This window comes from Colletotrichum higginsianum, chromosome 8, assembly GCF_001672515.1.
Source record: "Colletotrichum higginsianum IMI 349063 chromosome 8, whole genome shotgun sequence".
Taxonomy (NCBI): Eukaryota; Fungi; Ascomycota; class Sordariomycetes; order Glomerellales; family Glomerellaceae; genus Colletotrichum; species Colletotrichum higginsianum.
This window is the reverse complement of record NC_030960.1, coordinates 4,396,176-4,411,210: the sequence shown is the minus strand read 5'-3', so window position 1 is coordinate 4,411,210 and position 15,035 is coordinate 4,396,176. Positions and strand designations below refer to the sequence as shown.

Genomic DNA, 15,035 nt, shown 5'->3' with positions numbered 1-15,035 from the left:
AGGCTGGTCGCTGAGACACCATGACCTAAGTCCGGGACTACCGACAGGAAGCCGTCGACCATGCCAAGCACATAGAGGAGATGCTTAAGGACCCAACTTTGAACTGACTGACTGCAACAACCGAGGCTAGTGTCAACAGGGCGAGATGCATCTCCAGCTTCGTTCAAGTAGTACACCAAGTCCGATGGGGATAGTCGACCTCGACTGGCAACACGATTCTCAATGGCTGAGGACGATGATGATGAGTACATCCTCAGTACGTCACGTTGTGTGACACAAGTCACACAAAGGTGTCACGTGACTAATCTCCCAGGTATTTCAAATCAAACCCTCGTGCAGGACAAATCTCGGAGGAAGATCAACCACTGTTCACTCTCCTACATTCCTACACGTATAGTGCTCATCACAAGGAAGAACACTCTAGTCTTACATAAGTTACCTAAGACAATGCATCTGCTGATGATCGAATTGGTAGTTGGCGCAGAAGGCCACTTTCAATAGGGTTAAAATAGCTTTACTTTAGGCAGCAGGCTGGTAACAGCAACAGCAACGTTGCAGTAGTTGGATGTCGACAGTTCTGTAATGTGTGGTTCTGCTAGCAAAAAATTGGTCATCTTGCGCTTGCACGCGTTTTATCCTCACGCACAGACAGGTTGTTTAATTGCAAACGATGCCGACGCGGCGGACTGTGCTCCTCGCATAGGGACTGTCGTTTGGAGGGCGCATAAGACTCGGTAGCGCGTAGGCGCAAGGTCGGCCACGCGCCTCTCCCGTCTGCCTCTGTAGCAAAGGGCTTATCTTCAACTAGAGGAAGACAGGAAGGGAGGAAGGGGGAGGCCCTCGCTAGGTATTGGCAGCCAAGAATGCGGTCTGGACGGCGACAGCCGGCTGCCAACTGCAGCTGGAGGCCCCAGTAGTGCAACGACTGACTGTTGCCTGGGAACCTCTTGGGCCTGACGACTGCGGCAAAAGGACGAGGCAGTAGGGGCAGTGCTTGCTTGTGCGTATGTTGCCTACTTTGAATGCAGGGTTATCTAGCACGGGCGGCCTGCAGGTAGGGCCGGGCTGGGTGCGGGTCTGGAGTGCGTCGTTGGGGCCTTTGTGTCTGAGACGCTGCGCGCGACGAGACAGACAGGCATGCTACAGGCCGCCGTACCAGCTGACGACAGGTTTTTGCTCTTCTCACAGGGACAAACACTTCTGCAGTAGGCCGACGCAAGTGCCGTGCAGACTGTTAGGGGAAAGGAAAGCATTGCATTAGTCTCTCTGCTGCCTGTATTACTCTACTTCTGCAGCAGGCCCTACTCTAGATGCTGGGAGGAGGCAAAGGACTGTGTCCCTTAGCTAAAGCGCAATATGCAGACTGGCCCTAGTATAAGGGATGTGGGTGGGAGTATGGCGTCCCGAGCTGGCCTGTTCTTGCTCCGTGCTTGTCCCTGCTGTCTCCCCCCCCCCCCCCCCCCCCCTTACCCTACCCCTTCCATTGTCTAATGGCTAGCAGGACGGACATCCTAGCGAACTATGTCTTGTTGTGTGAGGGACTGAGATCCTCAACGACCTGATGCCACTTGGGTGACCTAGTGCAGTTGGCATTCTTCATGTTAGCTTACGATCGTCGGACTTCACAGGAGGCTGAGAGGGGGGGGGGGGAAACATACGCCAGGGTGCCTTGATTGACAAGCACGCGGACGTCGACGGCAAGGAAGAATTCCCACTCCCAAGTTGAGGGATCCCCCTCCTTCTTGGGCTTAATCTCGATCAGGCGTTCGATTCTAAGCGTGCAGTCGGCAATGTTGTGCGGGGTGTTTGAATATCCAGTGCGGCCGCTGGAGTTGCTGCCGCTTGGTGCAGTGGTACTAATGGCGAGCTGGCTGTAGCTGCTACTGCTGAGAGAGACGCTGAGGCGCCAACCGCGCAGGCTGAGGCTGTTGTTACTGGTAGGCTTGGTTGCCTGGATCTCTGCGATTGTGCGGCTCTCGACGTCTAGAAGCTTGAAGGTGACCTTGGGGCGACTGGCCGGGATAGGGTCGGCACCGGCGTGAGGGCCGGCCGGGACGGGGACGGCGTCGGCGTCAGGGTTGGCCGTGGTGGAGTTGGCGCCGGCATCCGGGGCGATCCGCGTGACGTTGATGATGACAGTAGACGGACTGCCAGGCTGGGTAGGGTCTAGCACGACCAACTGGTCGTTGTGGTCTTTGGTAGAAAGCTTGACAAGAACTATATAAGACATTGGTCAGCCTGCTCTGTGGATGGTGGGAAACACGCAGGGCGGGTTGGGGGAGGAGGAGTAAGGAAGCATACTGGCTCCCTTGACGGCAGGTAAGTTGTTCTGCCCGTTGAGGAAGGCAAGGACTTCCTCCGCGCTGCAGGCCTCGGCCTGGGCGACGAGCTGGGTCGTCATTATGCGACTGGGGACCGTGGACGGCGGCGGGCCTGGCGGTGTCTCGGTGGTAGGCACAGCGGCAATGCGGTAATGCGTGTATAATCGATTGGGTTGTACGCGTACGGGAAGAGAAGCTATGCAGCAGACGTCAAAGGGCGCTTTTCAAGTGTAGGCGTTTGTGTGGTGGTTGAATAGATTAGGTTGATACGCCTGGAGAGGGGAAGAAGCTAAGGCAAAGTCGAAGGTGAGGGAGAAAACGAACAGAAGGAAGAGGAGAAAGAAAGTACGAGGGTCTAGCGGTTTGCTGATCTAGAAGGGAAGGAAAGGGCCTACCTAGGTGGACGATAGAACGGGCAGGAAGGAGCAACCGGGGGTGAAACAGCTTGACTACCTATTTGTTGGAAGGAACGCAACGCCTGCAGTCGACAAGGGCCTGGGGACGATCTAGCTAGATAGTGGTTTATAGGTGAATACTGGCGCAATTGAACCTGTCTTTTTCTTTGATTCTAGTAAAGTCTTGCATCATGGAGGCACTGTTGCTTCCTGCAGGAGGCGCAATGACCAGAGCGGACTATTGAAGCCGAACCGTCCTTCGAGGCTAGTCAAGGTTGCTAGGGGGGAAAATGAAGCCAGAAAACTGGAATGAGGACTGCAACCGGGCTAGGCTACCGACGGGTTGCGCAACGTCGGCAGGCTGGAGATGGATAATAGGAGGATGGGATTATCTCTAGTAGGATACTGAGAGGAAGGAGCAAGAGACTCTTTGGGTAGGTTGTATCCCGGCAAGTTAAGCAATAGTTCTGATATCAGCCTATTGCAACTACCTTCCTAGCGGCTTGTTGTAGAGACGCGCTTGACTCCTGGGGGTGGGGGATAACTTCTGCACCTAGACTATTGCTAGAGAGGGATGCTGTGCTGAAGCAGCGTAGTAGTAGGCTGGAATACAAAAATGCTACTGCTAGGAAAGGAGGTGATGCTAGGGCTTATAGAGTGCGTAAGAGGAAGCCGGGCCATCTAAGTAGAGATCCGTATTGCAGCATAGTGTGTATTAGATTGGGCTACGTGCGCGAAAGCAGCACCCACTAAAACAACCTACCCTACTGAAACAGTCTAGCAGCGCTGCACACTGCCAGGCCGTCAGGAGGGCCAGGAGCAAAAGCGAGCCCTACTCCCACGCTTTCAGATCGTCGTAGTTCGTATGTCAATAGATAGAAGCTTCGATTCTCAGATCGAATTCACTTAGAGCAAGCAAAACGGAGCACAATTGATTGGTAAGAGTCCTCTTGAAGATGCAGGCAAAAGTGTGAAATTAAGACTGGAGTCTGCGATGATAATGCTGAGTCCTGCCGTCTGGCTAGGCTGAACCTATCTATTATACATGATCAGATCTGAACAACTGAGAGCCAAGTGGATCCTATGATCCTTTCCTCCTTGTAGGCTATACTACCCTATTCCAGTATCCTTACATAGAGGTCGACACTGTTGTCCCCTGTAACCCCACACGTGCTTTCTGCGGACTTCGATTTCCAATACACTAACATCTTTTATCGCCTTTGGCCTAGACGTTGGACTGACGGGGAAGGCGGCAAGTCTGCATTGCTATACTACAACAGGCTGCCTTTCCACCGACCTTACCTGTAGAGGAAAGCTTAATCATGTGGCTGCTAGCTCCTCAGGCATTATATAGTAGAGGGAACTTGTGGCAAGTAGGTATAATGTAGTAGGGTGGAGTAAGGGAGTGGGAGGAGGATGGCGACAGGCCACGTAAAATAGCAGGGCCAATTCACAAGCCGCAGTTTCTACACAGAGTCAAGCGCAGACGAATGTAGAATGGCAGGAAGCAAATAAGAGGAACTGGAGACAAGAGGAAAGAAGACATAGGAAACAGGAAAGAGAGAAGAGACGCGAGGACGAGGGAGGGGATAGGTGCGATGAAGATACAGACGACCGGCTGCCGAAAGATGCGGTCGGACAGTGCAGGGGAGGGAAGGCACGGCTGTCTTGATCGTCCGGAGAAGGCCCGTGCAGTCGCGACAGGACGTGGCCCGGAGGGTGCTCTGTTGTGGGGCTGCTGCATTCCCTGCCTCGCCAATCAGGAGACGATGCAGCACAAGGTCAGTGTCCCTGTGCTTAAAGTAACGCTAGGACCGACTTAACAGGAGGCGGACGAAAGGGGGGGGGGGGGGGGGGGGGGGGGGGGGGCACGAAGACGACAGACAACAAATCACAGCAAGAACAAGAGGGGCTGTAATAGCCAGCCTAGCAATCCCGGCAACCGCTTACCTAGAGGCAAACGAGTCTTTCTAGGGCAGCCAGAGGCCCTCTCGCTAGGCTAAGGGCCGATGATGCTAGGCGAGTAAATAGATGACAACCCTGCAAATGGTAGACGAGCTGCTTCCTAGAGGGCCTGGTGTGCTGGCTACACCTACGCAACAGCAGTAGTGTCTGACTTTCGAGGCGCAAGGAAGACCTGTGATACATACAGTCTTAGATGAGCTGCTGCTTGCTGCAGGGAGCAGACGCCTGGCGCTAGGTAGGGAAACAGGATACTACTTGGTTCTAGTAAGGGGAACTGTGTATTTGCATAAGCTTCTAATAATGTAAGGAATGTACTAGGTATAATGGTGCTTGTGAGTTTAGCTTGAGTGTACAAACAGTAAGCAACCTTCTAGAGGGCAATACCTGTATGCGCGTCTTCCACTGCTGTAAGGGAGACGGTCCGCTGAAACGTGGCGGCGGGCATGTTGCGGCGGAAGAGGGGCAGGGCTTGGACTGGGGAGGTTGAGGACCCGAAATGTACGGGGAGGGCTGATTGTGATTATCGGCTGCGGCGTAAGGTGGGTAGGCCTAGGTCGGTAGTGCGGATGGAATAGAATGGGACAGCAGTGCGAAGCGACGTGCAGCACCTGGCGCCAACCTATGCGTTACAGGATGGGGTCTCTGCGTGCTTCTTTCATACTTGGTCCTGCCTGGCCATTCTACGTCTATCTCCTAACTGACTTGATATGATAAGGTTTATGTTCTTGCATCCGAATGTAGGCAACTTAATGTGGCTGTTAAGTCGCCCTGCGAAGGTGAAGTTGGAACAATGCTGCTGCGGCAGCACAGAGGGGGGGAGAGGGGGGGCTTATACCTCTATATGGCTAGGCAAAACCGCCTACCTAGGCACAGGCTAGTAAGCAATTCCTGCCTAGTATTTCTAGCCTAGTAGGCGCGCACCCTCACCTTGTTTTCCTTACAAGGACGCAGTCTACCCTTAGGTACCTAAGTAGGTTTGCTGCTGGGGTGTAGTATGTTGCGCAGCAGATATCTGCTAAGGTACAAAAGTATGTACTGCAGGCTGCAAGTTGTTTTGCGTCTGCACACGCTGGCCCGAGGGGGACTTCGGGCCCGGCCGGGACTTGCGCGTCGGGATGGAGGTAGGTGTATGAAGTGGACGAAGGAAGCCTATGCTGCCAACCTGCGCCTAGGCTGTTTGAGAATGGCGTGAATCATACGAGACCTGGCATGGAGTCGGCTTTGTGCACAGGTAAGAAGGGACCGGGGGGGGGTGACAACGTCGTCTCTGTTGCATCGCAAGGCGTCTGCTGGGCGGGGGCCTAAGCCCAAGTAGGAGAAGTACCTTCCTTAACTACCTACCTAGTAAGAAACCTCCAGTCAGTACACCAGTAGGACAGAAGTTCCCTATCTAGTGCTTCCTTTAGACAAGGGCAGTATATAAGGGAGCAGTGTTCGAGCTGAGGGGAGGTCCCTAGGAGACAGGGCCGCCCATTTCTTTGCACTACAGCCTACACTTACAACATATTTCTATTTGAATAGTACCTTGTACTGTTAACAGACTTTACTCTACGCCTTTATGCCTTTACACCTACCTAGTATCCTTCCTATCTTCACCCTAGTTGCAATAGTTTAAGACGCTTTTCCTAGTAGCTATACGCCCTCTGCTGCTCCTACCCAAGCATACAGATATGCTATAGCATGCTGCCCTACTAGCAACGTCTTCACCACCAACATCCTTAGGGCCTATAGCAGCCTTTTACAGTCGTCGTGCAGCTCCACTCACAGCAGGCCTACAGGGTAAGTATGAATAGACCCGCTAGAACAACGAGGCATAGAGTTGCTTGCTTATTGCAAGCCGACGACAACAGCGCTACACATTTCTACCTTATCCAGCCTGCAGAGTAGGTGTTGGAGTGCTCCTTTAGCTAATACAACGGCCTATAGCTGGCTCTGCAAGGAGGAAGGACATCTTTCCTATTGTGAATACGCAGCAAGATTTGGCTCCTAACTATCCCCAGACGCACTACTGCCTACCTAGGTGTACACCTACTGTTACCTATCTGCTAGGGGACCCTTGTTAAAAAGACACCAATACATTAGTGTTTGTAACAGGCTGGTCCTGCAGCAAAAGGGACATAGTATATAGGTAAACAGCTTTGCGTAGAGAAACGCAACTACGTAAGTACAAGCCAAGCCCTTACATGTATGTACTAAGTGCAATATACTAAGGTAAGAGCAGCAGCCTTTATCTACCCTTGCACTATACATTTCTCCAAAGACAGGAAGTAGGCAGTGTAGAAGACACTAGCTAACTATTCCGGCGGACGTATGTGCCTGGTATTGTACACGCCAGCATTTAGTAGCCTTCCTTTACTACTTCCTTCCCTACCTCCTTCCTTCCTTCCTTCCTTCCCTCCTTCCTTCCCTACTTCCTTCCCTACCTCCTTCCCTTCTTCCTTCCCTCCTGCCCTTGTAGCAAGACGCAAGCACCACATTAAGGCCTCTACAGAAAGCCAGGCCTCCCCTATCCTAGCACGTTGTCTAAGCATCCGCTTGCCTCTCCTTCCTTACCTACGCAGGACAGGCATTGTTAAACTGCCTCAGACACTGGTGTCTCAACCTCTGGGGCCTCTCGTCAGGAACAGCTTTCTCACCAGGGCTTGCTGACGCTCCTTATCTGTAGGTACCCAGATCCCGCGCCAGGACAGTTCACATCTTCATCTATCCAGCTGGGTGCTAGCTACGCCAATCTCTGCAGATGCTGATGTTGCCTGGCTGGACAACAAGACGGCGCCTGCGTTCCTGGCTAATGATATTAGGAGCGCAAGGGAGTATGCAAACTGCCTGCGGCAGCGATGGCAGCGGCCTACGGGCCGACACGAAAGCGGCTGTTGACTGATATGTCCGCTGGTGGGGCGCCCTAGGAAAGGGCCAGTTCTACTGCTGCGACGAGGATCACTCCAAGGTCCTCCGCGCCACGCACAAAGGTGGCCTCGGGGCGGCCAAGGGGGGGCAGAACATCCAAGAGGTACGTGACAGCTGTTTCCGGACACGCGACAAAGGCGGCTGCGGTATGCCGTCCGACCTCAACGAGGTAGGCAGGGGGCTGACGTCAAGGCGCACTGGCAGGTGACGGACCATCTCCGACACCAGCACGATGTGCACGTCCAGCCGGACGAGGTTGGCCCCTTAGCGGCCTACCTGGCCGCGGAGGTGGCACAGGTCCCAGTAGAGGACTTGGATGGTCGCGCGCTTGAGGGGCTTCCCGGCCTCAACGTCTCCCTTAGCCGGCTGCGGATGGATCTCCGGTCCACGAGAGGCAAGAGGCAGCTGACGGCGGCTGTTGTGCAGCGGTGTTTCTGCCTCTTGTGCTACCCGGACGAGAGCCTGTGGGCGTGGAAGGACGGCATGTCGGGTGAAGAAATGCAGGCCCACCTAGCGGCCAGCCACCCTCAGTAAGTCCGGAGGGGACAGAGTGCGCCAGGCTGATCCTTCGCCTAAGGGGGCCTTGCACAATGGAGGAGGCAAGGCAGGGCGGATGTACGAAAAGGGGAAGAAGACGCTGACGCTTCGGCTTCCCTAGGGAGACATTCCCTTGTGGTTGCCCGGACAGGGGCTGCAGGTGTGAGGGCGCCAAGTACCAAACAATCCACCTGCAAAAGGTCCTCGAGTCGACAAGGGTTGGCAGTTCCAACCTTCCGAGCAAGTTCGTCAGGGTCAACGCACCGGAGACGGTGGATCCGCCGGCGGCCGAGCCGGCGACAGAGGGGGCGGGCCAACAAGGGGCGGCGGCGGCAGCAGCAGATGAAGAGGCTGCGTGGAGGGCGCTGAGGGACCGTTGCCGCGTCGTGCAACCGACAGTGGTCTTCGGCGACACGGCGGCTGCAGTTGACGTCCCCTACCGATTCGCCACACTTCTTGGCATGGACACGCACTTCTTGAACGGAGTCGACCTGGCGGCTTTCCAGAAGCTCAAGGCAAGGAGGGAAATGCCTGGCGACCACGCGGTGGTCGCGCTGTTCCTCGCGAACTTCGACATCCTTGGGGCTGCCTACTTCAGGGGCATTGCCCTCCTCCACCAGGTAAGCAAGCTTGATATGCGCGCCTGCCTGTCTTGGCGTCGCAGGTATTGGGGGGGGGGACGGGTTGCTGAGGAGGCGGGCGTTGTGCGGCGAGAGACGACAACGGCGGCTGACAGGACCTGGGTGGGCACGGCGACTGTAGGACCACAAACGCGACATGGGCAAGATTGCCGGACGCAGCTCCGGGGGCGCCGCGAAGGCCAAGGGGGCGTTCCCCATGCAGGACAGCACCATCGTGTCGTATCTCGAGAACTGGCGCGAGGTTCTTGTCTACCTCCTCCGGCGATTCCTCATCCACACCCGCAAGATGACATACGACGCCGGCCACCTGCCTCGAATCGACTGGTCGACGCAGGAGACGCAGCTGCCGTTGGAGATATCGACGACGATTATGCCAACCGTCTTCCCGCGGCGATCGGTGCTCGACGCCTTCATTGACCTGGTCTGTTTTGCGGAGGCGAGGCTGGAGACGCCGGCTGCCGACGCCGGCGCGGCAGGCTGGCTAGACAAACTGCTGACTGTCAGTCTTGCCCTTTCCGAGGACATTGTTGCAGGCGACAAGTTCGCCTGCGCGCTAGTGGGTGCCACCGCGGCGTCGTGCACGCGGGCCGACGGCGTCAAACACCCAACGGTTGCTAGTAAGGGCATCTCGGGCATCATTGCCTGCGTCAAGGCGACGTTTGTTGCCTGGAGCCACAGGGAATCGGCGCTGTGGAGCACCGGGGCCGACTGGGACTTTGCCTACACCATGTTTGCACGGCCCTACTTCGCCTACTTCAGCACCCGCCCGGGCGCGCTGACGAGCCGGCCGGGTTCCTACGTCCCGATCACGGCGCTCGCTTGCCTGTATGAGTGCCGCAACGTCGGCATCGAGGAGAGCTTCAACACGGCCGGACTGACGACGACTGCGTTGCGGGACGGCGGCCAGACGGCCATCCACGGCGCCAACAGCGAGGTGCGTTCCGGGGGGGCGGGGCGGGATGAGGGAGGGTCGAAAGGCCCGTTCGTTGGCTTTGGCGGGTCACCCTCTTGTGACGTAGGCGGCTGACACCTTGGCGCAGCTGAACATCCACGACTTCCGGGCCGCCAACGGGCAGCAGATCGCGCGCCTGCACCGGTGCCTCGTCGACCTGCTGCTGCTGGACGCGGCCGGGCTCCCCGAGCAGGCCTCGGTGCCTGCGATGCAGGCCTTTATCGACAACGACGTCCCGTTCCCCGACATTACCGACGACTGGACGGACCGGGAGTCCGGCACCTCGGCCTACACCCAGACCTTTGGCAAGGACGGACCGCCTCTGCTGTTGGACCGGGTATGGGACGGGGACCGGAGGCGCGCGTGGACGACGCCCGACCGGGTCTCGGGCGGCGTGCGCTTCCGGCAGGACGCTACCGCGGCCTATTTCCGCCAGGTGCACGCCTTCCTCGGCGACCTCCTCGTCACGGCGTTCCTTCTGGCCGGCGTCCAGAGCCGCGGGACGGAGTTTCTGACCATGCGCCACACGAACACGCCGCAGCACGGGCAGCGGAACCTCTTCTGGTTCGGCAACATGTGCCAGTGGGGTGCCGAGATCCGGTACCATAAGGGCGATAACGACACGGAGGCCGGCGACTCCGCGTGGCATTTCTTCCCTCCTCACCTCTCCTACGTTATATCATACTACCTTCTATATGTGCAGCCCTTCACGCAGGTCCTCATCCAGGAGATGGCGGGCGGCGCAACCGTCGACCACAGCCCGTTTCTGTGTGGCACGGCGCCGGACGCCCAGAGGTCGAGAGTGTTGGCCGGAGAGATCCGGCGCATGATGGACCGCGTGCCGCCGTCCGACTTGATGCAGGCGCTGGCTGGCTGCTCCGGGGCGGCCAGGGCGGCGGTGGCACAAGAGGAGATGGGCGACGACTACGCGGACGACGACGGCGACGAGAGCCGCCTGGACGGGGAGTACGCCTACGACAAGGCCGATCCGTCCAACGCCCGGCTGGGGCATTGCTGGCCACGACGGCCAGGCGGGGAAGACGACGGCGACATGCTTGGCCAGCTCGAGACGCTGTGCCGGACGCTTCGTGGGCTGGCTAGGGACAGCGCGATGGCCGACGCTGTGGACGCCGGCGATGGCGGGTCTCTGGCCGGCATCACGATCGGTTCCGGTACCGGGCTGGTGACGTCGCTGTGGGAGACGGCGGCGCCCCAGCAGGTCCCGCCCCGCCGGGCGTCGGCTGGGCCTTCCGACTTTTCGCCCGGGTTCTGGAACAACCGCAAGTTCTACATCGAGCTGGCCCGCTTCTTCGAGCGCCGGCTGGGGACGAAGATTGGCATTGCGAGCCTGCGACATATCATGGAGATATGGGCCCGCCACCTGACCGAGGGCCTACGGGAGGACGCGGCCAGCCTGTCGACGGTGCAGGGCATGACTGACTGCCTGCTGGGAGCCATGCACGAGCAGGCCGGCCACAGCGACCGGACGGCGGCGATTAAGTATGCCCTGAGCCAACCTTTTCTACACTGGGGCCGCGGCCGGGAGAAGATTGGCAGGCACGCCAGGGCTTCCATGGTCATGCATGCCTTCCTGCTGAGCGACGACATGGTCGGGCGGCCTATGACGCCGACCCTGCTGACGAGGTACGGTGGTTTGCTCTGCTGCTATATATATGCCCCCCCACCCCCCTTATTACCTCTTGGTCCTTGATAGACTGATGGAAGTGTGCGTAGGCTCTCGGAGTCCCCTAACGACCTTGGGGCTGAGGCGGATGCTGGGCGGCTAAGGGCGCTGTTGACGAGCCGGGATGCGGTTGTGCAGATGAACCGGCTCTGCGCCGGCGACAGGGCTGTCAATGACCAGCCCCTGGCGTTTCTCCAGGCCTGCTGCGGTGTCGGTGGCCACGGCGCGTCCTTCAAACCGGCGCAGGAGGGGGCTCTGCGGTTCGCCTACGACGGCCGGCCGCTGTCGGTGGTGGTGCTGCCTACTGGGGGCGGCAAGACGATCGTCGCCTTTGCCGGCGCGCGCCTCCCGGGCCGGGGGGTGACGCTGCTGGTGGTCCCCTTTGCAAACCTGCTGGAGGCCATGCGGCGTCGCGCGGCGGCGGCCGGCATCCTGGCGCTTACCTCGGAGCAGCTCTCCGCGAGGGAGGCAGCCTTCCACCACGGCACGAAGATGCTGATCTGCACGCCCGAGGCGCTGCATACCGCCTCGTCGTCGCCATCCGACTTCGCGGCTATCGTCCAGCGGCTGGTGGATGAGCACCTGCTGGACAGGGTCGTGCTGGATGAGTACCACAACCTCCTCGTTAGCATGTTCCAAGACTTCCGGCGGCCATTCCTTCACATACTCCACCGCCTGGCCGCAGTACCGAGGTGGATTGTCCTCACGGCGACGCTGCCACCGACGCACGAGACTTTCCTTGTGAAGACCCTGAGGCTGGCGCGCGACGGCTACTACCGGCCGATCGAGGCGGCCAAGGAAGCGACCCTGCTGCCGGCCCCCCACGATGCCGGCCTTGACCCGCCCGATGGCCGGGGCCCGCAGCGGCACGTGGACGCCGTCTTCCGAGCCTCGGTGGAGAGGAGCAACCTGTCCTACCGGGTGAGGACCTACCGCGCCCTGCATGACCTGGTTGACAGCCTGGCATGCGAGATCACTACCCGAAACACAGTGACAGGCCACCTGCCACGGCCGCCTAAGACGATTGTGCTGCTGTTTATGGACGTAGCCAGCGCGACGGTGGTGGCTGACGGCCTCGGCCGCGTGCTGGTGTGCGCCGCCCATCACTACAAGGGCGACCGGCGTCGGCAAGACGCGGTCCGCCAGGCCCTGCAGGAGTACGAGGATGCGCCAGATGCCTACGCGACCGCGACTGCGACGGCGCCGGCAGGCAGGGTGGCGCCGGAGATGGCGGCAGCGTGGCGGCTTGAGGACGTGCCATGCCTTGTTGGGACGAGTGTGATTGGCGAGTCGCAGGACGTCGGCGCCGACGCCGTCATCTGCGTGCAGGGCTTCCCCATTGGCGCGACGACGCTTGACCAGGGCTTTGGCCGTGGCGCAAGGGACGGGAGGCCCGGCACGGCGACATGCTTCTATAAGCAGGGCGATGCCGATGACGCATTGATTGCCCCAGCGCGCCACGCCGGTGCGGACGTCACAGCTGACGAGGTAGGCATGGCGGAGACCCGGGAGAGTAAGGCAGTAGTGGCCCAGTTCCTGTCGACGTCGCAGTGTCGAAGGGTGCCGCTGGCGACATACTTCAACTGGGCCAGCCGTCGCACGAGGTGCGACAGCCTGACGGGTGACCTGCTGTGCGATCTCTGCGAGGACAGGAAAAACGACGGAGCCGCGGCAGACACCACTGACGCAGAAGGAGCAGGGCGTGCAACGCCTGCCCGGCCCACTGTCCACCGGGCGCCGCCAACTCCGCCTGCCGACCCCGCCGGGCCAAGACGGAAACTGCCGGCCGGGTGGCAGCAGACGGGCGGTGGGGCCGACCGGCGAAAACGCGTGAGACGGCTGGACAGAGATGACGCGGCAGCGCGGCCCAAGAAGGCGCCGCCGCAGACCATGACGCCCTCACAGGAGGCACACCGCCATCATCGGCTACCAGGAGACGAGACTTCAGCCAGAGGACCTCGCAGCCACACCCTTGCACCGGCGTCGTCTCGAGCGGTTCGCAAACCAGAGAGCGCTACTCTACAGGTAGATTATGGTAAGCCTGGAGTTAAGGACTACGATGCCTTCCGGCTAGGCTCTGCTAGGAGGCGACAGCTACTGCATAACAAGGGGGAAAAACAGCAACGCGCGATGGATCCCATCAATAGTTCAGACGACGAGCATGCAGGGCTCGCAAGTCAGGCTGACCAACGAGAGACCTTTAACGAAGACGGCCTAGGGGTAACTGGACGCACTGGGCGCGCCATTGGTGCATCGATTATAGAGGAGGAGGTGTATGAGATTATGAGAGAGGGGGGGCTTGGGAGTCAAGGTATGTTGTTGGCTGGCGATCCATTCTTCCGGCTCCTGAGGCTGCGGTCTTAAGTGGGCTGCATGGTATCAGGCGCTGGGCTGAAGGGCATCTTTGTTGCTGTCTGCTAAGGTGACGTGTTGAATAGGCAATCCTCCTTGGGATGCTACTGAAGAGCCTGATAATGGCGACGGCAATGACGACAACGATGACGACGACGACGATGACAACAACAATGACGACGACGACAACATAGTGTACAGTAGGGCAAGGACACATGCTAGGATACGCTGCGCAGGCCCTATGCAGCCCCTAGCTCAGGCTGCAACCGGCAGCAGCAATCTTCGACGCATGCAGCCGTCAAGTGAGGTTGTACAGCGCTCTGGTAGCAAGCTCCAGGCCTACAATGACCTGCCCTACATTGAGATGCTGTATGGCGAGGAGGCCTTCTGCATTGTATGCAGGGTCCTCCAGGGATGCATTGCAGACGGCCACATGTCTGATGAGTGCAGCTTGCTTGAGCAGGATGTCGGCAGTGGCGTCAAGCTGAAGGGGGCGTTGCGGAAGGTGCTTGAGGCGATGAAGGATAAGTCGGTCAAGATGCCGAATGCGACCTGTTGGAAGTGCTGCAGGCCCCAACCAGGGCCGGGTGCTGAGGATCCTCTGCCTCGGTACATATGCAGGGGAATGGTGCGTGGCGCCTTTGTCTGTCGGAGTCCCGGTACGGAGTATCACGACCGGAGCCGAGACTACAGGGGGGCGGACGGGGCGGGGAGGTACCCGTCACTAGGCGTTGCTTTTTGTCTGTTGCTGTTGCTGCAGGATCGGAAGCGGACTGCTGGCGTGCTGCGTATGCTAGGCGCCCCGACGTCCTTTGTCGCCTGCTTTGACGTGGGCAGTGAGGCGGCGGCGGCTGCGGCAGGGCAGACCGGTCAGTCTCTGGACTGGTGGCAGGACCCGTCTCGGCTGCGCGACGTCGTCAGGGCTCGGGTCAGGAGCGGGGAGGGCAACGAGTGGAAGGAGCTTCTTCAACGCAAGGGTCTATGTACGCGGCGCAACTGCGAGCTCGCGCTATTTGTCCTCTTTGTTGCGCACAGCCTCGGCTTGAGGGCGCGCGATGGGAACAGGGTGCGACGGTGGGAGGATGTGGTGGCAGCGAGAAACAGCTCTCCTCCGTTGTCTAGCCAGATGCATCAACCCGTCGTCCGCCAGCGCGAGCAGCAGGACGCCGGTCATGATTGGGCCTTTTGATAGAGGTAGCAATAGGGCAGAATTGGAAGCTTGGGTAGACCTTCTTGCAGCCTGATTATCTTAACGCTCTGTATTAGTTTAGGTATAGGCAT

General features: G+C 58.8%; 3 protein-coding genes across 3 annotated transcripts; 2 read left to right on the top strand and 1 right to left on the bottom strand.

The window, feature by feature from the left end:
* Positions 1-1,519: 1,519 nt before the first annotated feature.
* CH63R_12281 (uncharacterized protein) lies at positions 1,520-2,401 on the bottom strand (the record flags this gene model as incomplete). Its single annotated transcript, XM_018307255.1, has 3 exons — positions 1,520-1,577; positions 1,659-2,217; positions 2,302-2,401. The coding sequence occupies 3 exons, from the start codon at positions 2,399-2,401 to the stop codon at positions 1,520-1,522; spliced, it is 717 nt and encodes a 238-aa protein (XP_018154096.1).
* A 5,117-nt stretch (positions 2,402-7,518) lies between these two features.
* CH63R_12280 (uncharacterized protein) lies at positions 7,519-11,429 on the top strand (the record flags this gene model as incomplete). Its single annotated transcript, XM_018307254.1, is given in 6 exon segments — positions 7,519-7,573; positions 7,588-7,691; positions 7,766-8,118; positions 8,286-8,745; positions 8,888-9,700; positions 9,807-11,429. 6 exon segments carry the CDS (start codon positions 7,519-7,521, stop codon positions 11,427-11,429), a joined length of 3,408 nt encoding a protein of 1,135 aa, XP_018154095.1.
* A 799-nt stretch (positions 11,430-12,228) lies between these two features.
* CH63R_12279 (uncharacterized protein) lies at positions 12,229-14,943 on the top strand (the record flags this gene model as incomplete). Its single annotated transcript, XM_018307253.1, has 3 exons — positions 12,229-12,323; positions 12,362-13,713; positions 13,841-14,943. 3 exons carry the CDS (start codon positions 12,229-12,231, stop codon positions 14,941-14,943), a joined length of 2,550 nt encoding a protein of 849 aa, XP_018154094.1.
* Between the last annotated feature and the right edge of the window lie 92 nt (positions 14,944-15,035).